The 25,202-nt window shown below is 35.5% G+C and overlaps 1 protein-coding gene across 2 annotated transcripts in view; it reads left to right on the top strand.

Moving 5' to 3' along the window:
- The window catches only part of TUSC3 (tumor suppressor candidate 3), a 109,587-nt gene extending 89,898 nt beyond the window's left edge, over positions 1–19,689 (top strand). Inside the window, exons 7-10 of one of the 2 annotated variants that reach the window (XM_070408298.1) lie at positions 3,630–3,693; positions 11,367–11,441; positions 13,758–13,848; positions 18,455–19,689. In XM_070408298.1, coding sequence (XP_070264399.1) covers positions 3,630–3,693; positions 11,367–11,441; positions 13,758–13,848; positions 18,455–18,470 — 246 coding nt within the window. In that variant the 3' untranslated portion in view covers positions 18,471–19,689. The remainder of the gene's footprint in view (positions 1–3,629; positions 3,694–11,366; positions 11,442–13,757; positions 13,849–18,454) is intronic. The other variant, XM_070408299.1, reaches the window with a different exon arrangement.
- The last annotated feature ends 5,513 nt before the right edge of the window (positions 19,690–25,202 follow it).

The following is a 25,202-nucleotide window of genomic DNA, read 5'->3' as shown; positions in this document are numbered from 1 at the left end:
ACCTTTCAAAAGAGGACATTCAGAAAGCCAAGAGACATATGAAAACATGCTCAAAGTCACTAATCATCCGAGAGATGCAAATCAAAACAACAATGAGGTACCATCTCACACCTGTCAGAATGGCCATCATCAACAAATCAACAAACGACAAGTGCTGGAGAGGATGTGGAGAAAAAGGAACACTTGTGCACTGCTGGTGGGAATGCAGACTGGTGCAGCCACTATGGAAGGCAGTATGGAGGTTCCTCAAAAAATTGGAAATGGAACTCCCATTTGACCCTGTGATCCCACTTCTAGGAATATATCCCAAGAAACCAGAAACACCAATCAGAAAGGATATATGCACCCAGATGTTCATAGCAGCACAATTCACCATAGCTAAGATCTGGAAACAGCCTAAGTGCCCATCAGTAGATGAATGGATTAGAAAACTGTGGTACATCTACACGATGGAATACTATGCTGCTGTTAAAAAGAAGGAACTCCTACCATTTGCAACATCATGGATGGAACTGGAGAGCATTATGCTAAGTGAAACAAGCCAGTCAATGAAGGAAAAATACCACATGATCTCACTCATTCATGGATAATAAAGACCATTACAAACTTTTGAACAATAATAGATACAGAGGCAGAGCTGCCTCAAACTGATTGTCAAACTGCAGTGGGAAGGCCAGAGAGAGTTGGGGGGCAGGAGGGAGGGGAGTAAGAGATCAACCGAAGGACTTGTATGCATGCATATAAGCATAACTAATGTACATAAGACACTGGAGGGTAAGGGAGGGTAGGGGTTTGTCAAGGGTGGGGGGGAAAAAAGGACACTTATGTAATACCCTTTGTTATACTTTAAGCGAAAAATAAAAAAATAAAAAAAAAATAAAAAAAAATAATAATAACATTGACTACTTTTGGGTTTTCAGCCTGATATGAAGTTTTTTTTTGCGTGTATTATCTAAGTCACTTTTCTTTTCACATTTAGTTTATTCCGTTATTCGGTTGAACAGTTTGAGGCTTAGAGTTATCTTGTTCCAGGTCACACTTGCGGCAGTTCCAGAATAGGCAGACCCACTCAGACATTTTGATTAAAATCCATTTTAGTAACTGCTATACGACCCTGTTTTCTTGGTAAAATCAATCTCAGTGTTTTTATTTCACACATTAAGAGACTTAGGCTCCAATGATTGAACGGACCAAGATTAACGACTAGTTTCTCAAATTGAATGCATAACATCAGCGCTAGAAACCAGGATCCTGCCTTTCAAGCTCAGTGTGCTCTTCATCAAGGCGACCGCTTCCCAGACAGCAGCCCGGTGGGCAACACGGGCCATTCATATTTTAGAACATTCAGTGCATAAAAGGACTCCTCACTGATGACTCACTGCCCACACACTTAATATTGAAAAAAGCAGAACATAATGGTTTTACCTTCCAAGAATTGAGGAATAAAGGGAATGAGGTTTCTTTTATCTTCTGACATGTGCTACATTTTGGTTAATTTCCATTTCCTTTTCTGTTATGTAAAAGGTATTAGGACCATTGTAGTAAACAAAATATACTAATTTATTTTCAAGGAGGTCACTTGAAATTAAGTGTATTTTTCATATATATTATTTATATTATGCTCTGCAAACTTCAAGTCATCTAATATTTCTTCTGTATAAAATTGGCTTTTAAGTAAGTTGTGGTAATGAACTTTCTGATAAAGTATTTATTAATCATTCTTTTATTTGATTTTGATCCATATGCTCTATGAAGTGTTCAATGTACACAACAAGTAAAGAACATTTATATTAATGGTTTGTCAAGCCATTTGTCTCCATGGAAAAATAGATATGTATCTAATATTAAAGGACATGCAAATTTTTTTCTTGACAAGTCATCTGATCAGCAAATGCACTGTGGTTATAAAAGCAAGTTAAATATGTATGTACTTAGGATTAAATTACCAATTTACCAATATCCTCCTTATCTGAATTAGTAAAAATCAGAGGGAGAAAGAATATAAACATCATGCTCAAGCTGTAAAGGGATTTCATTGCTTTACATATTCAGACTGCATGCATCAGTTAAATACAAAATTTTAAGAGCAGCTTAAAATTGTAGACCTCAGTTAAATCTTAATTAGATTAAGCCATTGCAGTAGGTGGCCCCTGAATGAAAGGTAGCTCCCTGAGGTCAATACTTAAGGCCTCTGGAATGTTTATTGCCCTTTTATTCTTGTATTTGCTCGTGGCTTTTAGTATGTGCCAATAATCTCTTTGTTTCACTTTGATAAACAAAATGTGTTCTCACAGTTTGGATGTATATACTTGTGAGAATATAGTATTTTTGAGTTTTTTGTTTCTTTTCTGTTTTTTGTTATGCTGCATCTCCGTTGTCTAAATCAGACATAATAATTGCCCGATAGAAATGTATTAAATGAATTCTACTTTATTAAACCCTGAAGTCTTTTGAGTATCTGGTCTTAATGTGATTTTGATAACTGAAGAAAATGGACAACAGCCAAATGTTAGTACAGGTTCCTGAGTATCATCTTTAAAAAATACCAGTTTAACACACTATATTCACCAGTTAAAATAAAATGAATTTCTGAATGGCATTTAAGCATCCTCGTCTAATGTTTAGAAAATAGAAATAGCTTGTTTGGAATAGACTTTAAAATGATTTATCCTTGGTTATTTTTCATTACTCACTATAGAAAAAAAAAAACAGGTACTGTGCTGACTACTTAACATGACTTCGTCTTACTTGATTTTTAGGATAATATTTTGAGGAACATGTTCCTATTCCTATTAAGGATGAGATCATTGATGCTAAGGAACTTGTTCATGATTACACAGCTAGCAGGTAGTGGACTCAGGAGTCTGTGCAAGCCTTTATTCTGTACTGCTGCATGTATACAAGAAATAAGCCACAATTGTTGTAGATTTGTTAGAGTGAAGTAGGCCTTTAAGGACAAAATGTGAATTTTTTTAACCTAGCTGTATTTTTAAATTAGTTAGAAATATGTAAGTTCTCTAGTCATTCATTACTAATGTTAAAAGTCTTAAATGATTAACTAGCTAGTTTGACTTTCAAAACTATGCTTATCTCCATATAGGGACATTTAAATGGATAGAGTCAGAAGAAAACATACTAAGTATGAAAAACTGTACATTTCTTAGTGAGCTAAAACAGTTTTAATATTTATATTTTAAAAATCAATTAAAATGTTCTAATGAAATGAGTGCACTTATAAAGCTACCTTATTTTGATAATGTGGAAAAGAGTGATTTACTATTTGATAGATTATTGTTGACTTATTTTAATGGACTCCGTAAACTTGGTAAACTTACTTGCTCTAATTTATAACTTTTGCTATTACATTGTGTGTATGTTTGTGGTAAACCTTTGAACAAGATATAAGTTCACATTGATATTAAGTTGCTGCCTACAGTTTACAGTAATATCAGCCGCCAACATTTACATCTATTATTTCTAGTTAACAAGCAATTATTTCATTTAAAAAACTCCAAATGGAGCTTATTTCATAGATTTTTCCATTATCTTCATTGTATAAAACTACAGTGTACAAAAAAACCCCTAATTCCTCAGATTGTAATATTTGCTTCTTTGTCTTGTTTTTCTAGAGCTACATTCATGGAAGCAGCCAGGCCCAGTTCGTGGCTGAGTCCCACATTATTCTGGTGCTGAGTATCCTTTAAAGGACTGATGATTGAGAAAGAAAAACCATGTGTTGTCAAATTAATTCTCTCCTGATAATAAATACCAAGACTTGTAAAAGACATTATATTTTAAATTGGCTATGTCTACTTTTCTGATTTCTATGCTAATTATTTCCTATTATGCTTTTGGCTTTTATTCTGAATCATTAACAGAATTAATTTTCTCTTTTTTACTGAGTAATGAAGTTAAAGTAGAGCTTTTGCTCTGCCTCGGTTATCTCTGGCTAAAGGTTATTTGTGAAACTTGTATGGTTTTTCCCATAGGATCTTAATGGTGGGGGCAGGGGGGAAAGCATCCTATAATGTAAAAAGCAAGATGACAAACATGATTTTAGTACTGGTCTCCTTAAATATTATGATCAGTCAGAAGAGGGAGACGTAGGACAGTTAGAAACCTCTTTTTGGAACATACCAGACCCATTGTTTTGAATCAGGTAATTCTGCCCAGTTTGGGGTCAACAAGAAGATAGCAGGATAGGAAGGAAGGAAGTTCAAGTATTTAAGACAAACTGAATATTCTCTGAGTGGGGAGTTACTTTTTAGGCAAACAACTGTATTTGGGGGGAACACTGAGGTTTGTGTGAGTCGTGTGACGTTTTGACTTTGGAAATGAAGCTGGAGGAGAGAGATTATGACTCCATTTTATATTCCAGTGTCTTCCTAAAGCTCACTGGGCAGCACTGACCCTCTTCTTCCTCGTACCAGTTCTCAACCTTTTTCATTCCTCCCACACGTGACCACACATACTTGGCGCATACATGGAATTGTGCATATCTGTAGCCCGTTTCTTGCTTGCATTTATTTAATTACCCCTATCTTTTATGGCTTCAAATTTAAGAAATGACTAAGATGAGTATTTTTGTGTGTGTTGTACTTTGCCTCTTAGATTGGACTTGGAAATAACCTACATTCTGGTAAACATTCTCAAATTTTGTGATTTTCATCAGTAACTACAGGTTTCTGTGTTCCAACTTTAATATGGTGAGATATTAATCCTTTCTGCATATCAGAAGGATTTTTAGTGAGAAAAGGAAATATTTGCAAACATGTTTATAGGACAGTGATGGTGAACCTATGACACGTGTGTCAGAGATGACACGTGAACTCATTTTTTTGGTTGATTTTTCTTTGTTAAATGGCATTTAAATATATAAAATAAATATCAAAAAATATAAGTCTTTGTTTTACTATGGTTGCAAATATCAAAAAATTTCTATATGTGACACGGCACCAGAGTTAAGTAAGGGTTTTTCAAAATGCTGACACGCCGAGCTCAAAAGGTTCGCCATCACTGTTATAGGAACATCTCCATATCTAAAAATGTGGGTTAGGCCATATTTACTCTTACTTCATCTCTTAACTGTATATTTATGAAGCAAAATACATTTGTGTTCAAGTATAATAGTAAGGAAAAATACTTGTTGCAGGTCACTTTTTAACTCTGATTTATACACATTTTTTTCTAACCTATTTCAATCCTTGATGTAGCATTTTAGCAGCATACTTTATTCAAAGCAGCTAGTCTATTAAACACATCAGGAGTACCTCACAAAAGAAATGAAAGTTCCATTATATGGCAGAAATTCTCCAAGGTTCCATTTCATGGCTCATTGACATGAAGCTGAGATTTAGGATGCAAAGAAATTTCATAAGCAGTGTGAAGTCTTCCATATAGAATTCTAACAGGAATACCTAAAAGAACTAGAAGTCCCTGTTCTCTTTCTGTTACCAGTAATTATTTATTGCTTTATTTCTTGTTGTTTTATTTCATAGATATTTATGAAAAAGAAAATTTCTTTTAAAATGGTAGACTCACTAAAATTATCAGTAAAAGTTAAGAAGCCATTATGTAATAATTTGTGATTTTACTTTTATTTGGCAGTCTGCTAATTTTTTAACACTATATATTTTTCTCTTGCAATTTATGTGTGTATTTTTTCTCTTATGGGAAAAAAAAAGTAAATTCCAGATGGTTACTTTTTGTTTATCTGTAGAGACCATTTCTGCCTTTTGTTTTTCTCCTCTTAATTTAGTAAGCCAGGTGATTAGATGCAATGGCTATATTCAAAAGTTTGTTGGAAAAAACCTAAGGAAGAACAGATGGAGTTGTTTGTTGTCATAGGTTATACACTTATATTTACTACAAATGTTTTTCTACCTATTAGTAGTGTTTTATTTTCTCTGTTTCTTATTTAGGGAAGAAAAAGGAACAATCCTAAGTAGTCTATGAGAGAAAACTATCTAGAAAGTTTAAGAAATATTATGGCATTTTAATACAGATATGTGAACCAAGAAGAATTTATATAATCCTTTATGTTTTCCCAGTAAAAATTTATTTTTCTTTCATTTACTTTTCATTCAGTTATGTTTCAGTACCTGATGCAAATAAGATATTTGCTATTTACAAGAAAGTAGACAGATAGAAAAAGAATTATCCTGCTGTGTGGCCAGTGCTAAAATCAGTGCTCGGATGCAGCAAGAAAGCAGAGAGCATCTGGATGCCCAGGTAGTTCAACCGACTGTTGGGTTCATTTTGCTACAGTAGCCAAACAAGTTTCCCTGACGCAGAGTAAGTGAGGGAGAATATTCCAGTAGGAGGCACAACCGGTACAAAAACATAACATGAGAGAGAATATTCACAAATTGTGAAGAGGAGATTTGGCTGGGTAATGAAAATGTACACATGCCTTGCTAAGAACTTGAACCTTATCTGAATTCACCAAGCTACAGTCTATGTGTGCCAGTGGGTACAGGACACACGAGGTATTGTATTGGCTTTACTGCCAACTATACAAACTCTGACCTATCCCATGATTCCCCATGTCCTTTAAGTTCTGAGATCTAAAGAAGATGGCATAGATAAGTATCAGTTGGAAGTAAAAGTGCTAATATAAAAGGCAAAGGCTATACTAGCGATATATATATTCTTATAAATATCACATTTGCTTTTCATTTGAGAAAACATTTGTTTTCCCATTTATCATGAAAGTTTGATTCTGCATTTATTTTCAATCTGTGATAGAGAAAAATGTTTATTTTAATGTGTTATATCGAAGAAAAAAACATTATAGGAGAAAATTAATGATGGATGCAAGTTGAAGATAATTTTAGATTTAGATCCCTGTAAGTCTTCTGTAATGTGCTCATATATTTTTCAACTTCTGTTCTCATTCATCTTTAAATTGGCAATCGTGACTCTCTTCCTGGGGCAACAGTGAACCTAACATCATGTGCAATTGAGAATGAATTATAATGCAATACAAATGCATTTGTTATTAGTTCAGTAGGATGCCCAGTGCCTTTGGTTATTATATATAATTTATACAAATAGCAGCTTCTAGTGTATGTGGGATGTCAGTGTTTTGACTTTTTAAGCAATAAGATGATGATTGGCAGGCTCAGCAAAGAAACTGTGGAGTCTGCAAGTAGTTGAAGTACTAGTATATATTGCTACAATGTTAATACAGATGTGCAAAATAATACATGAACTAGACTGTGTGTGTGTGTGTGTGTGTGTGTGTGTGTGTGTAGGCATTAACTATCTCAGAACAATAGAACAAGTCTCAGAAACATAGTTTATCCACTATATACTTACATCTCATATACTCTTTTAATGTTGTGCCAAAATGGCTCCAGCCATAATTTTAAAGGCAGAAAAGCATCTGTTATCCCAGAGTTAGACATAGAATCTCCCCAATATCTAGGGGCTTTCCTTAATTATTCAACCTCCCACCCAATGATCCTTCATATCAACTCTGACAGATGAACATCTAGCTTCTTCCTCTGTTTAAAAATTAATCCTTTGTGTACAAATGTTCGTTACAAATGTGAATTATTTTTCTAAAATGACAAGTATTATGTGGACTCTTTTTTCTTAATCCAAAACTTTTGTTTCCTTGGATACTATGGAACTTAAGCCCAATTAATTCTCAATAATCAAAGATCTTACATTTAAAAAATATTTTTAAATAAAAGAGGGAGGGTTGGTGAGTCTAAAGCCATTTTAGTTTAATTCTTATATCTTAATTTTAACCATCAAGTTTAAAGTAGGTTCACAGCTCATTTCTCAGTACTTTCGCAGGAAACATTCTGAGGATGAGATCATACTTATTTCCTGACCCTACTGCTTTCTAATAAGATATTTTACTTGGGGGTTATACACAGCCTGTATCTAGGCACCTCTTTGCTATAAAATTCCTATTTTAGGGTTATATGTACAAAGGTTTACGAAGTTTTGCATTTCTTTATATACACATTTATGAGTATGAACTTTCCTTTCAGAAGGGATTCATAGAGATCAGAGCAGGAATAAATGAAATATAAACCAGAAAAACAATAAAAAAAAAGATCAAGGAAACTAAGAACAAGTTCTTTGAGAAGATAAAATTGCCAAACCTTTAGCTAGGCTAACAAAAAAACACCCTAGAAGATCAACTGATACTGCAGATATAAAAAGGATTATAAGACATTCTAGGAACAATTATATGCCACATAACCTAGAAGTGGATACATTGCTAGAAACACACATCCTACCAAGACCAAATCAGGAAGAAATAGAAAAATCTGAACAGACAATAATGAGTAAAGATACTGAATTTGTAATAAAAAATCTCCCAACACACATTTCCAGGACCAGATAGCTTCACTGGAGAATTCTACCAAACTTTTAAAGAAGAATTAACACCAATCTTTCTTAAATTCTTCTAAAACTGAGGAGTAAGGAACACTTCCAAACTCATTCTAGGAGGCCAGCATTACCCTGCTACCAAAGCCATATAGGGTACCACAAGAAAATTATACTAGTAGACCAGTATCCCTGATGTATATAGATGCAAAAGTTCTCAACAAAATATTAGCAGACCAAATTCAAGAACACATACATAGGATTGTACACCATCCACCAAGTAAGATTTGTCCCTGGGATGCAAGCATGGCTCAACATATGAAAATCAATAAATGTAATATATAATACTAGAGGCCCGGTGCATGGATTCATGCATGGGTGGGGTCCCTCAGCCTCCCCAGCAATTGGAACTGGCCAGGGGGAGGGACCATGGTAGGTTGGCCGGCCATGGGATTTGGCTGTGGGAGCACACTGACCACCAGAAGGCAGCTCCTGCATCAAGCGTCTGCCCCCTTGTGGTCCGTGCACATCATAGCTACTGGCTGGTCGTCAGGTCGTAAAACCCTAAGCGAACGTTCAACCAGTCAACCAAACAACCAGCCACTATGACGCGCACTGACCACCAGGGCGCAGACGCTCAATGCAGGAGCTGCCTCCCGATGGTCAGTGCAGTCCCACAGCCAACCTCCCACGGTCCCCCAGCCCCCCTCACACCACTCCTGGCTGGCTAGGCCGAGGGACCCCACCTGTGCACGAGATCGTGCACTGGGCCTCTAGTATATAGTTAAGTTATAAATTCAACAATGCAATGTTGTTTTCGCTTTAAATAGCTACCTTTTAAAAATATTAAGAGGCGAGAGAAAAATTATATATTTTAAATTTACCCTTATGCTTTTCATTTTTTTCTATAGATCTGTGTTCCTATCTGGTATAATTTCCTCAGACATAAAAACCTTCTTAAGCATTGTTGTAGCTGAGATATTCTCTCAGCTTTTGTTTATATTAAATGGCTTTATTTCACCCTCATTGGAAGAATATATTAGATGTTGAATTCTGGGTTCACAATTTTTTTAGCACTTTAAATATATAATTTATTTTGTGTTGTTGTTTCCATTGATTTGGATGAGAAGTTGGCCAAAACATAACACTTTCTCTATATGTAATACTTTTTATTTTTCTGCTGCTTTCAATATTATCAATATTAAATCTTTATCTTTGGCTGTGGTGTGCCTAGATGGGGCTTCTTTGAATTTATCTTACTTTGGGCTTGCTAAGCTTCCTGAATCTGTGAGTAATATATTTGTGTGTGTGTGTGTGTGTGTTTTAAACTAAATTTGTGCTAACATAAAAACATTCAAACCTGTAAAAAAAAAAAAAAAAAAAAAAAGAAGAAGAAGAAGAGAAGAGCAAATAGGCTTTGTACTCAGATAGCTGCCTTGAATTCTGGCTCCAGCACTATTAACACCTTGTTCTAATTATTAGACCTCTCTGTAAGTTGCATTATCACAATGTACAAACAAGAATTAAAACAGTACCCATCTCACAGCTTTGTTAAGGGGCTTAATGAGAGGAATCCCTGTATGGTGTTCAGCCCTGTTGCCTGCATACAGTTGCTTCTTCCCTGTGTTTTCTTCTAGCAGTTTTATAGTATCAGATCTATGGTTAAGTCTTTGATCCATTTAATTTGTAAATCATATTTTCCCCAGGAATAGAAATCATGCCACTTCCCCCATGATTTTATGAATGAAATTTTAGCAACTACTTAGCAGATGAAATCATAAAATGAGTATTTTATTTATAATACCTACATAAGGTCATTTTAAAACATTTCATATATTTGCAAATATGTGTGATAGTAACTATGTATAATCATATGTGTAGATTAAAATTTATACATGAATAAAAAGGGTGTTTCCAGAGAAAGATGAAAGGAGAATCCTAACTTGACTCCTTAATAAGGACTTACATAGTCATATCCGTCTGCTCCAAAGCACTAAGCAGTAGAAATTACCCAGATAGGAACAAGTTGAATGATACAAGCTTTTAATTTTTTCTTTCATTACTAGCAATGCCCTATAACTATGGACTCAAGGGAATTTACATCAGTAGACTGTCCAAAACACCTTAAGAATAATGAACCCTTAAAATCCACAGATTTATCATACTGGTAGCATGAAACAGTCATTCTCTTACACGATTCTTTCAGGCCATCACTACATGATTGAAACCCAAGGAATTTAGTAATTATCTAAATTTCATTGGTTTTCAAACTGTGTATAATGGACCCCTAAAAGTTTAATGGTAGTATGTGATGTGTATACATGTATTGGGTGGGGAGGCCGGGATGAGGGTGGGAGGGTGATGCTATTGCACAGGGCTGATAGCGGCTTTTTCTCTTGTTACTTTAGACTTCTGACCAGACTTGGTTGGTTTTATGCTGTATGTATTTTAATCATCTATGACTGCCAATGTAAGGTATCATTGTGATTCTATATTATCTATGTATAATGTGAAATGTCATAATTGGTTTTGAGAGTCCACATAAAGCATACGTGCCGTGAAGGTCCTGGAATTTAAGAGCATTTCAATTACTTGCAAAATCTCACAAGGTTTTAGGTTATATATTTTAAAAATCAAGTTAGCCCTAGCTGGTTTGGCTCAGTGGGTAGAGTGTCAGCCTGCACACTGAAGGGTCCCGGGTTCGATTCCAGTCAAGGGTTAATGTGGGCTTGATCCCCAATAGGGGGCATGCAGGGGCAGCCAATCAATGATTCTCTCCCATTGATGTTTCTATCTCTCATTTTCCCTTCTTCTCTGAAATTAATATTTTTTAAAAAATCAAGGTAGATTTAAATACACAAAAAATAATTTTATTTTATCTGCATAGAATAAATTGTATTTACCTCTGTGTGCATTTGTAATTTAAGTATTCCACTATAGAAAACATTGTGTTCAGATCCAAAAAAATAATGTTTTATTTGCATCCATTGCTACTGTTTCCTTGACAATTACTATAGATGCTGCTATCACCATGGGGATGGTTCTTCTAAATGAAGCGGCAACATCCAAAGGAGATGTTGGAAAAAGACGAAGTAATTCTCTGTTGTTTTTTTTGTAATTTTGTTTTAGACTTAAGATTCATTTAAATCAAATGAGGAATATAAAAGTTCTTTGTAAACATAAACTAAAGAAATGTTCTGGTTGAGGAACATTGCAATGTTTTTTACTCTTCTATTCTTAGATATACACAAATAATTAAAAATATATCCCTTCCGAATGGGTTTGGGTGACTTTCTGTGGAACTGCAGAGAAAGGAGAAATTCCCTCCACCCTCGTCAGGGGTGCTCTGCCCAGCTCCATGTAGGATCTAGTCCTGGAGTACCATGCATCCTGCAGGGAGAGGTGGGGATGCTGCGGGGAGCCTGAGAGATGTATTGTCAAATGGTAGGTCCTCAATGCCATGAGAATCAGGTGTGCATTTCTGAGCCCTTTTTAAAACCCAGAATTTATATAAGAGGAGCACAGGTGCTTGAAAAAGGCTAACATTTTATTGAGAAGTTTAAAGACGAATAATTTATTTAAAATAAAAGACTTATTTCCTTTATGGGATAATAGCTAGGGTAATATGATTGTTAGTATACCATAGTGATTTCTGAACACTTAGGTATCATAAGTGTTGAAATGTATTGGGTGAAATATACAGTTTAGTTTACCTTTTCCCATAATGTTCTCTACACACCAGTTTGAGGAAATATAGAAGAAATAAACATCTTACTTTGTTTAGCTAAGCATTGTTCAGATATATCACTTCATGACATAGCTTTTAAATAAACAATGTGATGCTCTTTGGATTGATAAATAACAGGCAAATTCTTATGTGATGATATATTACCATATGTCCTGTCATATCAGGCTAAATAATAGTAATAAGTGTGTATTAATATTTTAATCACAATGTCTATGAAATCATTACTTCCAACTTTACTTGGTTGACTATATATATATATATATATATATATCTCCAACCTCCACTGCCAAATTATTTGTGTGTGTGTGTGTGTGTGAGAGAGAGAGATAGAGAGAGAGAGAGAGAGAGAGAGAATTATATTTTTAAATTATTTCCTTATTCTGGTAGAATTGATATAATACAACAACTGTGACTATCATTGACCAGGTCATTGACCAGGTCAGAATGTTTCTGTGTCATAGCATTTGCTTCTTACAAGTATGTTATCTGGGATGGGCTACAGTGATTCATTTAGTAATTACTAACTCCTCACCAACCATTTAATTCCTCTCCTTTATCCATATACAAATATCTGGTTGCATTATTTTATTCCACTGCAGGAAATCAAGTAAATATTTTTATGTGTTCATATATTTTGAGCCTCATTTCCCACTGAGCATAATAACCAAATGAGGCTACTAGGAGTGACAAAGGGAGTGAAAATTTTTTTCAGCTTCTGAAAAGCTTTTTAAAATAAAAAATAAAAAAGGAAAAGAAGTGTTTGATAAAAGTACTAAATGTAGGAAGATATAAAGTAAAACATCATGCAGTTAAGTCTGGGTTTAGTAAGGCTGTTGTGAGCTATGTTGTTATATGCTCTATCCAATGCCTGGTGTCCAGCATACTTGGATATTCTACAATAATTTTAAAAGTGTTTTTCATTTTGTGATATTGAGTACTTTTTTTTTCTTCCTTTGAAGTTCACCTATATGGCCTTGTCTGAAATGAAATGTCAGAGAGACTACAATTGAATGCTATTAAGCGCTTATGACTTAATTTGTACTCAAATCAGAGAGAATGATATTCCTACAAAGTTGAATGGGAACTGACTAGCAGATTTCTAGGCCATTATTTTGAGAATACCATACCATATATACTCCCTTTTACTCTCCACGCTTTTATTCTTAGCTTTCTATACATCATAATGAATTATTTGTAAGTAACAGGCTTTTACTGATGCAATAATCTAAAATTATTTTCATAAATACTGCATGGCCCTGAGAATAAAATTATATTTAGCATTCCAATAATGCGGATGTCTCTGCTAATAGAGCTAATGCTTCATAATACAGGGATAGTTTCATCTGTGGTTTATCACATATTTTTTTTTTGTTTTTATCCCCTGGGGCATTTTAGTTCTTGTAGGAACTCTTTAAGAAAGGAAAACTATCAGAAGACTTAAATCAGTCACTTTGGTTATTTTCATACCCAAAACATACCCGCTCATTGGGAAGAATGTGTAAAATAGTGAATCCATTGTATTTTGGATTATCTGATTTGTTGTATCTGTATGTGCCATGAACTATTGATATAAGTACACTGTAATTACTGAATGCATTTTTAAATGTAGACACTTGGGTTGCATGTGTCTAGACATTAATGGTATTTTCTGTCTCTTTAGTCATTTGCCTGGTGGGATTGGGCCTGGTGGTCTTCTTCTTCAGCTTCCTTCTTTCAATATTTCGTTCCAAGTACCACGGCTATCCTTACAGGTAATATCATTATACTAACGTGACTGTTTTCATTCTTAACTAATAGAATAAACAGAATTTCAATGGTTGATTTATATTCAAGGGTTGATGTAAATAACTAGCTCATTTTCCCAGAGATTTTAAACTCAGTTAAGCAAGTGTGAGCACCTGCTATGTATGTGTTCAGCATAGATTATACAAAGGAGATAGAAGACATGGTCCCTGCTCCCAAGCAGAGTATAATTTATTTTATATATATATTTTATATAATAAAAGCCTAATATGCAGACTGTCCCCTTGGGCGGTCATTCAACTGAGAGTTCGACCGCTCACTATGACATGCGCTGACCACCAGAGGGTAGCACAGAACATGGTGAGTGTCGGCAATGTGGCACTGGCAGTGGGCAGCAGTGAAGGCGCTGCTGGCCCTGATGGGCCCCAATGAGAGCAGGACCACGGCAGGATAGTGGAGCAGGTGAGCAGGCGAGCAGGCGGCACCAGGCCATGCTGGGTGTGAGCGGGGCCTGATCGCCCCACTGATCACCCTGCAGACGGCAACCAGCAGTGGGGGGAGGGGGGGTGGCCTGGCCCTGATCAATGGTCCCACAGGCGGATGGTGGAGCAGGTGAGGGGCGGCGCCAGGCCAAGGCGGAGTGCCAGGTGGGGCTATGGGGCTGGGGGGCACAAGCTGGGGCTGCAAGCTGGGGCCTGATCCCTGCAGGTCATAGCATTTGCTTCTTACAAGTATGTTATCTGGGATGGGCTGCAGTGATTCATTTAGTAATTACTATATATATACACACACATACATACACACACGTGCATATCCATATAACAAAATGGGTTTTAAGCTTTGTTGAATATCCTCAAAATTTCTTTTTCTTTTAGATTATCTATCTATCATGGCTTTGACTGCATTTTCAGTTTTTTTCTCATATAATCTACTGTTTTTACTAAACTTTGCATCATCTTTTGAATTCTGCAAAGTTTTAGCTTTTTCAAATAAGAAAAGCCAACTTGAAAGGAAAAATTAAATGATAAAATAATCTCTGGTGACTAGAGTTGTCATAATGAATATCTCATACAATTTCCACCAACATATTGTCATGATTGGAGGTAGGAAGTTGTTGAAAATTAATTCTCATATCACCTCATTATAACCAAACTTTAGACTTTTACTAGAACCTAATACAATTGGTGAGCAAGATTATACTTGGTCATTTCATGAACTAGGCACAAATTTACTTCTTGAGTATATTCCTTCTTCAGCTTCTCTTAGAGAATAAATGTTTTACTTTCTCTACAGAGTCCTTCTAATAGCTTAATCCATCCTTCTCTTAATTAGGGAGTAAAGGGCCTATATTTCCTTTTGCAGTTAAAACTGCTGAGTTAGTGCAACTAGTGATACATTGATAGAAAGTAAAATCTCGTCAGACCTTACATCTCTTCCACAGTGAACTGTGCAGCTATCTTAAGATGGTTTATGTGGATGATGGCAACAGTACACGGCTTTACCTGGGGGACAAAACTAACCCCGTAACGGGGGGATCTGCCTGTGGTGCTTTAGTGGAGGAGTAAGCCTCTCCAACCCCACCTGGCAGAGACTCGATTCAGCTCTCTTCTTCCCACACAGTAAAGATAAATGTCCTCAAGGAGTGGAGAAATGTAACATGTCTGAGCTGTGGGATCATCTGCCCTAAATCCTGACTGCAGTGTGAATGAGTTATCAGACACATTAGCTCCCAGGGCAACTAGAGTAATAAAAAGGGCAAGTAAAGTCTCCAGTTTCTTCATTTTGTTCTTAACATTATTTAGCCAGCCAATTTTGGTTTTGAAAATGTGAAGTGATCAGGCTAATCAAATCTAAAGTTAAGTATGTCCAAGAAAGAGAAAGCTACATTTTTCTCTTTCCCCTACCCTAGGATTAAGAATCATGGTTCTGTATGATTTGAGTCTTAGTTTGTAAATGAGTATTTGTATTCCCTTTAAGTTTTTTTTTATCTATGATGCCAAAAACACTGAAAAAAATTAACTCATTTCAATCTGCAGCACTTACAATATGCCAAAGAAAAGGCATCTCTTTTTATTCAAGGTAAAAGACAGAAAGGGGTGGTGTTAGGAGATTCTTTAAACCCTATTTAGTTGACAGTCAGGAAATGGGGAAAGTGAGGAGCAAATTCTAGCTTTCCTTGTGTACCAGGTACCTATTTATGCCCCATCTACACTGTTCTCTGACGTAGCAGAGTAATGTGTAGGGAAAATAGAGAAAATTAAGTTTTTACTAGTTTCATTGCATAGTATTACATTTGACGGCACTGATTTTGTTAGGCGGTGAAGAATTTTTTTCAAGTTGGTACTTTTGCCATGGAGTAGGTGTCATTTAACAGAATTCTCTCCAGTCCTCTAGATCTTCACCAGGAGAGGACATATAAATCCTCAGGAAGTTTTCAAATACATATTCCAGGCCTCCCCCTAGGTAAACAGAGTGAGCATTTCTGACCCGCAGCCCATGCTTGCTAATGTGATGTCTACATGAGTGTGGCATTGAGCCTCCTGACTATGTGACCAGTCCAACTCCCTTGTCAAGGCCCCACCAGGTTAAGCAAGGGACAGGCCTGCCCTCAGCGGGCCTCCTGGGGCTGGAAATGACATCTCCTGTGAGAAGTCGGAGATGGAAGTCATGCCCAGGAGTGGCTGTGGATATGCAGTTGGACCTTATTCAGATGAAAACCCTAAGGAGGAGCTGCCGAGAGACAGAATCAGAGCCTAGCAGAGAAGCTGGGGAAGTGGAGGCAGATCCTGGCACTGCAGCCGCTTCTCCAAGCCCTGGCATTTCCTGTGCCAAGAAATACCCAATTCACAGAACCACAACCGTCATTATTTGTAAACTAATTTTTCACTTTCCTCACAATTTTGGATTCTGTTAAATCTACAATCTTTAGTTTCTTCTATATAGAGTGATCTTTTTACTTCATTTTTATTTTCTCTTAAACCTCACAAAACCTTAAACATTTATACCATTCATATTTTCTCAGTACTTCATAATGCTATTTTTTTTGTCAGTCTATATGCTGAAGAGGATAAAAGTCTACTGTAAATTTATCCTATGTCCATAAATCTTCTCCACATTTTTAGTCTTCAGGGTTTTTTCCTACAGTAATAATGTTTCATACCATCACTCAGTTCTCCCAGATTGTCTTTTAAGTTTTTAAACTTCCTGATTTAAATCCCTGATCTGCTTGTTACTAGTTGTGTCCTTTGACAAGTTACTTAACTTAAACCTTGGTTTCTTATTTGTAAATGTAAAAATTTTACATATTTCTTTTGCTTAGTGTACGGATTACATGAGAGAATGCATGTAAGAGCAATGACACATTGCCATTATTTATTAATTACTAAGTGGCACATATTATTAATTACTCAATAAATGTTTGAAGCTAATTATTATCATAATTAATTCTGATGCAAATATTTTAAACTCATTTATATCTAATCTACCTTTTTCTAACTAGGATTTTTCTTTACAGTGAAGATTAAGTAACTTGTTTGTATGATTGAGTTGAGTGGAGTACAGATTTTCCCTGAACCTTTTGATGAATTTAATTGGACTCCTGAGTCTCTTGAAACTACCAGCGAAACATCAATCTTAAGAATTTGATCTAATTACCATCTGAGCCATAATTCAAAAAAAGAAATTTTATTGCAGTGGTAGCACTGAATTTATTTTGGATATTAAATAAAGATTAACTTAAGGGTTTGTCCTATTTACTAATAAGAGCAAAATGCTAATAGCAATACATGATAGTGTTCACTTATGGGTAATTACTTTCCCAATATTTTCCACTGCCATTTTCACTCACGGTGAAGTTTTCTTCAAAATATTTCTGTAAAAATATTTATGACGTCAAGTCTCAAGTAGGAAAATAACATGAATCATCCTCCTAATTCTATCACGTTGCTTCCTGTTTTTAAGACTCATAGGAAATAATATTTAGAACCAGAAGATTTCAGCTCAAGTTCAATATATAATTTTGTATATTAGTTAATATACAAAAGAGAGGTTGGATCTAAGAACCTCTCTTTACTAATACTGGGACTTAGAGTTAATTGTACTGTTTCATTAGAGTCTGATGATGCTTTTATTATACATTCTTTCTGGTTCAATATAATGAAGTTATACATTTCATAAAAATAATCAATTGTTTATATTATGTAAGTAAATGAATTGTAAACTGAATGATAAAAATATTTAGGACATTGAAATTACCCACTTTAAATGTTTATTTCAGTCCATTCCTTTATTTCCCCTGTATTACCAGTTTAAGTGATTAACTATTGGTCTAGCCCACAATGACAGTGGCCCACAGAAATAGTGTGTTTTACCCAAACTTCACCACACAAGTTTAAGTTCTTATCAGCATCTTCGCCCACCACTGACCTGCACTGAATCCCAGCCTGCCCCCATTACAGGAACTAATTCAGCACAATTACCCTCATATAACTATTAAAATGAGATGAATTAATGTAATGATGACATTTTTTGTTATGTTTAATATGTACTAATTTAGAATGGGATAAATAGCTACTGTGTTTTTCTTACTTCCACTCATCATAATTTTTTTTTCAGCTTTTTAATTAAATGAAGCCAAGTGGGATTTCCATAAAGTGAAAGTTTACCATGAAGATGAAGTGATCCTGACACTCTACTTGGAATTCTTCAGTACATTTCCATGTTGATTGTGATAATGTAGCTTATTCTTGTGTAATTTTATAAATGTGAGATTTCCCAGTGAATTTAATTTATAGAAATGTGTGGTTAAATTTAATATTAGCACTGGAAAGAACAAAGTAAACACTGACGTGTTTTTCAAGCATATCATCATATTCCGTGTGCTCCAGGACTGAAATAAATGACAATGTGTCAATTCATGCTTAAATGTTCGCTTATTAGTAAGGAAAACCACAGCGTTACTAAGGGAAAACTAAGAAGTGTGTGTTAATAAATTCCTAGGGCTGTACAGAGATAAGATATAGGCATGAAAATATGTCATGTTCTGAAAAATTATATTTATTGCAGTTTCAAGTTAAAGGATATGGTTATATAGTGTTTTGTTCTAATTAGTCCTAACTAGAGGAAGGTGTGCAGGACAGGGAGCTGGGTGACTAGTACCTACAACTTGGATGCCTAACCTGGGAAAGATAGGTTCTTTCCATTTATAAATCTAAAGGAAACGTGACTAAAGCAGCATGCCTCAAAGGCATCGGCAATGGAAGCAGCACCCGAACTAAGAATTCGTTCCTCTCCAACTTCAGAGGTGTCATCTAGGAATCCAGACTTAGAACCACAGAACTCACCCTTATTTCCCCCGCGTTGCCATCAAAACCTCATTCCCTGAATTACCCTGATATGAGTGAGTGACTCAGGGAAGCTGTTTTGAAAACCAAATATTATGTTTGCATATCCTGTTTCTGATTGTTTATACAGCACCTTCTTATATGTTATGGAGTTTTTTCCTTCACAGCAATTCTGTAAATTAGACAGGAAATGAAAATTTTGTCTGACTTATAGAAGTATTACAAGCTGAAAGCCACAAAGAATAAAAAACAGAGCTTGTAGCTAGACTTTTAAACCTCAAACCTGAATTTTTACTTCTGTGGTGCTACCCAAAGAAGGAATTAGAAACAGTCCAATAAACTTTTTGTTTTTCCTCATTAGGCTTTGTTATCTAATTTTCATTGAGATCCAAATAATAGACCACGAACAACTTTGTTAGCTATATTCTCAAACAGGAACCAGTGTACATCCACAGAATTTACTTATTTTGTACGTATGAAATTCAATAAAGAATGGAAAATATAAAAGCATACAGGAGCATATTAAGTTCAATCCGGGGGCAATATCTGTGCTAGCAGTATGAAACCTCTCTTTTCAAAACATGATGATATTCAATAGTGAAAAGTTATGTAATTCAGAACTATGTTAAACTTATCGCCAAATCTATTATTAAAAACCATATTGATTCCCCTAGTTCCTGTTCAAATATTGATAAATTTAGTATTGGACAGCATTTATGGAAGGACAATAAGGGAACACAATCATTGGTTTAATGCCTATCACTAGGTAGCACTTGACCTGTGAATCTCAAGCATTTTCACGTTCTAAAGTTCATGCAGAACAGACGTATAGTTGGAGTTTGCCAAATTTTATGAACACTTATTTATTAAGTATAATTACGTGTATTTGTCCTTTTAAAGCTCTAAATTCTTCCAGTTAGTGTGCAATAGACTAAATGATATTAATACATATTTATTCTCTCTATAAAACTTAGTAGTGTGTAATCATGAGCAAAGTCAGTTCTCAGATACTGTGATCCAGGTGAAAAGAACCTCCCTGCCCCATATTAGCCAAAGTTTTCCGGCCTAAATTATGTAATTTCCTTTGAACATTAAATACCTGCCACTATAAAAACAGTGGGGTTCTTCTTTGTTTGTTTTCAGAATTCTGTCATTTCAAAAGCTATTGATTCTCCATAGGCAATAGTTCCTTGAGGGAAGTGATTCTAGAGGGAAATAGACTGCCTCGAGATTAGTCATTATTAAGTTCTATGGGCAAAAATTCCAAAAACATATTGGCTCAAATGTAGTTTGCTTTCAGAATGTAATGTGCAAAGTCACATCCATGATATATGATATAATTACCTTTGCCAAACAATTTAAATTGAAAAATTAATTTGTGTGTGGTAGGTTATATCCTCTAAAGTCACTTTTCAACCAGATGCACTGTATTAAAGATTCCCTTAAAATATATTTAACAATCGCCAGATAGGGTTAAAAATTTCTCTTCTACTAAGTTTTAGAGAAAAATCCTAATATAAAATTCCATCAAAGAGTTTCATTTTATAATTACATATGATCAATAACATGTTGCATTTTTCTCAGCACACTGTTCCTTGCATTAGGTATTCACATGAATAAGCCCAATACTGTTGTGTATTTACTGTAATTTTCTTTTGCATGTAAAGTAATATTCCATGTCAGCAAGCATGGTGATTTGGGGAGATTAGATTTTGTAACTACAGATATTGACAAGTATTTCCTTTCTTGCTATCATGAGAACCATCCTAAGGGTACATGAAGGGAATGGTTATTCTAAGTAAGGCACGACATATTGTCTTGAGGTCAGTGACATTAAACATTGTGTTTTAACGTCGTGATAGGGGCAAACACATTAGCTAGAGCATCTAGGGACAAAACATTTCAATGAACTCTTTGAGGTTTAATGTTCCTCAGAGTCCACAGAGCTCATTACGTTTAAAATATGAAAACGAGATGTTTTTCATCTTCCAGCAAGAAGCTATATTGGGTCAGACCAATAACAAAGCTAATAATGTGTTTTTCTAGTAGTAGGAAAGGGTCAGCATAGTAGCTAGTTACACTTAAACAATACAAATATGTGCATATTAGCCCCTAAATTCTCTTATTTAATTCACGAGCACCTAACGTGAATTTTGATATTCCTTTTGTTAATCTAAAATGCCTGAAATATATACAAATGTTTATATCATGTAACTATAGAGTCCTTATTTATAGCTAATAAAACATCACAATTTCAGACTGTAATAAGAAAATGTCACTTTCACCTAAATGTTGGTGTATGTATTTACTTACATTAAAAATTATGCATATGACTTTAGCCGGTTTTGCTCAGTGGATAGAGCGTCAGCCTGCAGACTGAAGGGTCCCAGGTTTGATTCCGGTCAAGGGCACATGCCTGGGTTGTGGGCTCCATCCCCAGTGGAGGGTGTGCAGGTGGCAGCCGCTCAATGATTCTCATCATTGATGTTTCTATCTCTCCCTCTCCCTTCTCTGAAATCAATAAAAATATATTGTAAAAATAAAAAAAATATTATGCATATGTGTCAATGAAAATGGTAGAATGAGGAACTCTGGGGTCCAACCCCCTCCATATAAAACACTCGGGGCGGGGGCGGGGGGTAGGTTAGCAAAAACGGTCAGAATCAATTTTGTTGAAAGTCCAAAAAATAGTGCAAGGTGTATACAGCAACATAGTGAATACTTAGCAATAAAAAGATGACTGAAACCCAGTAGTATAGCTTAATGGCATTTTATTTTTATTATTTTCATCACCTCCTCCACGGTCAGCGGTGGTCTTGAAAAATGGCAGCCTGTATTACTAGCATGGGTGTCTAATTCTACAGGGAACAGAATGGACCTTCTTCCCATGGATGGTATTTGTTGTGGCCTGTTCAGAGATTCCCAGTAGTTCTGATGCAAGGGGCTTGTCTTTATTTCACCTAACTCAGGAAGATGGAAAAGTAGCTGTGCAGAGAGAGTATTTGCCTAAAACATTAACGGTAACTGAACATGCTGCTGCCTGAGGCAAAAGATAACAGTTGGGACAAACAGGCAGCTAAGGTCAGGGAGGGAAAGCTGGGGGAGGGAAATGCTTTGGGCAATAAGGGCTTTAGAAAGCGCCCACATAGTCTAAGAGGAATCTAGAAGGACATGCCCATATCCAGGACAGGAGGCATGCTCAGAAAAGACTAGAGAAGACCCTAAGCTTTTACCCCTTGCTGATCTGTACCCCCAGTCCAAGCAGAAGTGAAGGCTAAAGCAGACTTGTAAACACCATGGGTAAGTGTTGAAGGGGTGCCTCACACAGAGCCAATCTACAAAGATCAGGAGAATATTTTCTTTTGTTTTCCTTTTTTCTTTCTGTCTCCAGACTTTTCAGGAAAACTCTGTCAAACCACGAGGTTACCACTAAACCAACAATGTGGAATTGGGAGCTTTATAGATCACACATGACTATAGTTTATACAAGCAGTTTAGGAAAGTCACTCAACAGCCACAACCCACAACAAGCAACAAAAGCTAACTCTGGAGAGGGAGCAGAATCCAATTTCCAGAGCTGCCACGATATTCAGAATGGCCAGTTTACAAAGAAAAGGGGGCAACATACAAAGAGGAATTCAAACAAGAAAGCATTGTCCATTCACAGGAAAGAAAGAAATGAAGAGAAACTGTTATTGAGGAAGCACAGACAGTGGATTTGCTAAATCAACACCGTAACTGTGCATGATGTACTCAAAGAGCTAAAGGAAACCATAGACAACTAAAGGGAAAACATGGACAATGTCTCTCCAAATAGAGAATATTAATAAATAACTGAGTCATACAAATTCTGATGTTGGACAACACCATAGAAATGAAAATTTCACTAAAGGGATTCAAGAGTAGAACAGGCAAAATAAAGAACCAGTGAACTTGAAGCTAGGTTAATTGAAGTGGTAAAGTCCAGCCTGGTCAGTTTGGCTCAGTTGCTATTAAACTTACCTACAATAGATGCTAAAAAAGGTATTCATGATGAAATGAAATGACAGTAGACAAGAACTCAAAGCCACGTGAAGAAATAAAAAGGAAATTATGGCAACAAAATGGTGGAATAGGCGTTCTACCATCATTCTCCAACAGAAAAAAAAGGGTTCAAAACACTGATAAAGCTAAAATTGAAAGAAATTACTCATGAATTGAAAGAATTTGTTATTAAAAAGACCATACTACCCAAAGCAATCTACAAATATAATGCATTTCCTATTAAAATTCCAATGGCATTTATCACAGACATGGGAAAAACAATCTTAAAACTTGTGTGGAAGTACATGATGTCCCAAATACTCAAAACAATTTTGAACAAGAAAAATAAAGCTTCAAGCATACACTTTCTGATTTTAATCTATATTACAAAACTACAGTAAACTAAGCCATATAGCATTGCCATAAAAACATTGAAAAAAAAAAGGAACAAACTTGGAAGACTCAAACATCCCAATTTTAAAACTTACTACAATGCTACAGTAATAGAAATATCGGTAATGACAAATACAAGGCACCAAATATAGAGACTTAGCATAAAGACAAATGTATAGTTTAATGGAAGGAAACATGCATAATTCTTCATAACCTTGATTTGGTAATGGTTTCTTAGATATGACACTAAAACAAGCAATGAAAGAAAGTAAATTGGGCTTATCAAAATTAAGAACTAAAATCAGAGGACATTGAGAAAATGAGAAGATATTTCTTAGAAAGAAAATATTTGCAAAGCAAATCTGATGAGGATCTAATATTCAGAATATAAAATATGTTATACAAATCAACAACAAAAGAGGCAAAGTCCCTTTTTTTTAAAAAAAAAAAAAAAGGATGTTAATGGCTTGAATTGTATTCCCCCAAGGGAGGTGTGTTGAAGTTCCAATACCAGTACCTCAGAATGGCTTATTTGGAAATAGAGTGGTTGCAGATGTAATTAGTGAGATGAGGTCATACTGGAATAGGGTGGGCCCAAACCTAAAATGAGCAGAGTCCTTATGTAAATGCAGCTGTGTGAAGCAGACACAGGAAGAGCCCTTATGAAAAGAGGATTGGCATGATATGTCTACAAGCCAAGGAACACCAAAGGTTGCCAGTAAAATACCAGAATCTAGGAAAAGACCAGGAAGGATTCCCATGAAGATTTCAGAGGGAGCATGGCCCTGCCAACACCTTGATTTTGGACTTCTAACCTCCAAAATGTGACCATGAATTTTTGTTTTATGTCATCAGTTTGTAGTACTTTGTTATAGCATCACTAAAAAACTAATACAGTGGGCACAGGACTTGAGTTGGTATGAGGCCAAAGATACACAAATGGCCATCAAAGATGCTCAGTATCACTAGTTATTAAGAAAATTCTCATCAAAAATCACCAGATAACACTTCACACCCCCAGAATGGACATAATTTAATAAAGAAAATAATAAGTATTGACCAGAATGCAGGGAAAAGGGGAGCCCTTATTGCTGGTTGGAATATCAAATTAATAAACTACTTTGGAAACAGTTTGTTTCTCAATGAATTAAACATGTAAATTACCATATGACCCAGCAATTCCACTCCTAGGTGTATACTCCAAAGAACTGAAGGCAGGTGGTCAAAGAGAATATACTTGAATTTACATAGCAGCACGATGCATAATCACCAACATGTGAAACAACCCAAATGACAATCAGCTGATGAATGGAATCAACAAGGAATAAATTGCTGATAGATGTTACAATATGTCTGAACCTGGAAAATGTGCTAAGTGAAAGGAGGTAGACAAAAAACACAATATTGTATGATTTCATTTATATAAAACACCTAGAATAGGACTATCCATACAGATCGAAAGCAGATTAGTGGTTGCCAGAGGTTGAGGGCAGTAGGAGGAAAAATGACTACTTAATAGGTTCAAGGTTTTCTTTGGGGTGACAAAAATATTCTGGAACTAGATAGTATTAATTGTTGCACAATATTGTGAATATTCTTAATGC

Source organism: Myotis yumanensis, unplaced genomic scaffold (assembly GCF_028538775.1).
Source record: "Myotis yumanensis isolate MYYU_CA2020_CCGP unplaced genomic scaffold, mMyoYum1.0.hap1 SCAF_3, whole genome shotgun sequence".
NCBI lineage: Eukaryota > Metazoa > Chordata > Mammalia > Chiroptera > Vespertilionidae > Myotis > Myotis yumanensis.
Note: the sequence above shows the minus strand (reverse complement) of the source record. Positions and strands in the feature narration are given on the sequence as shown.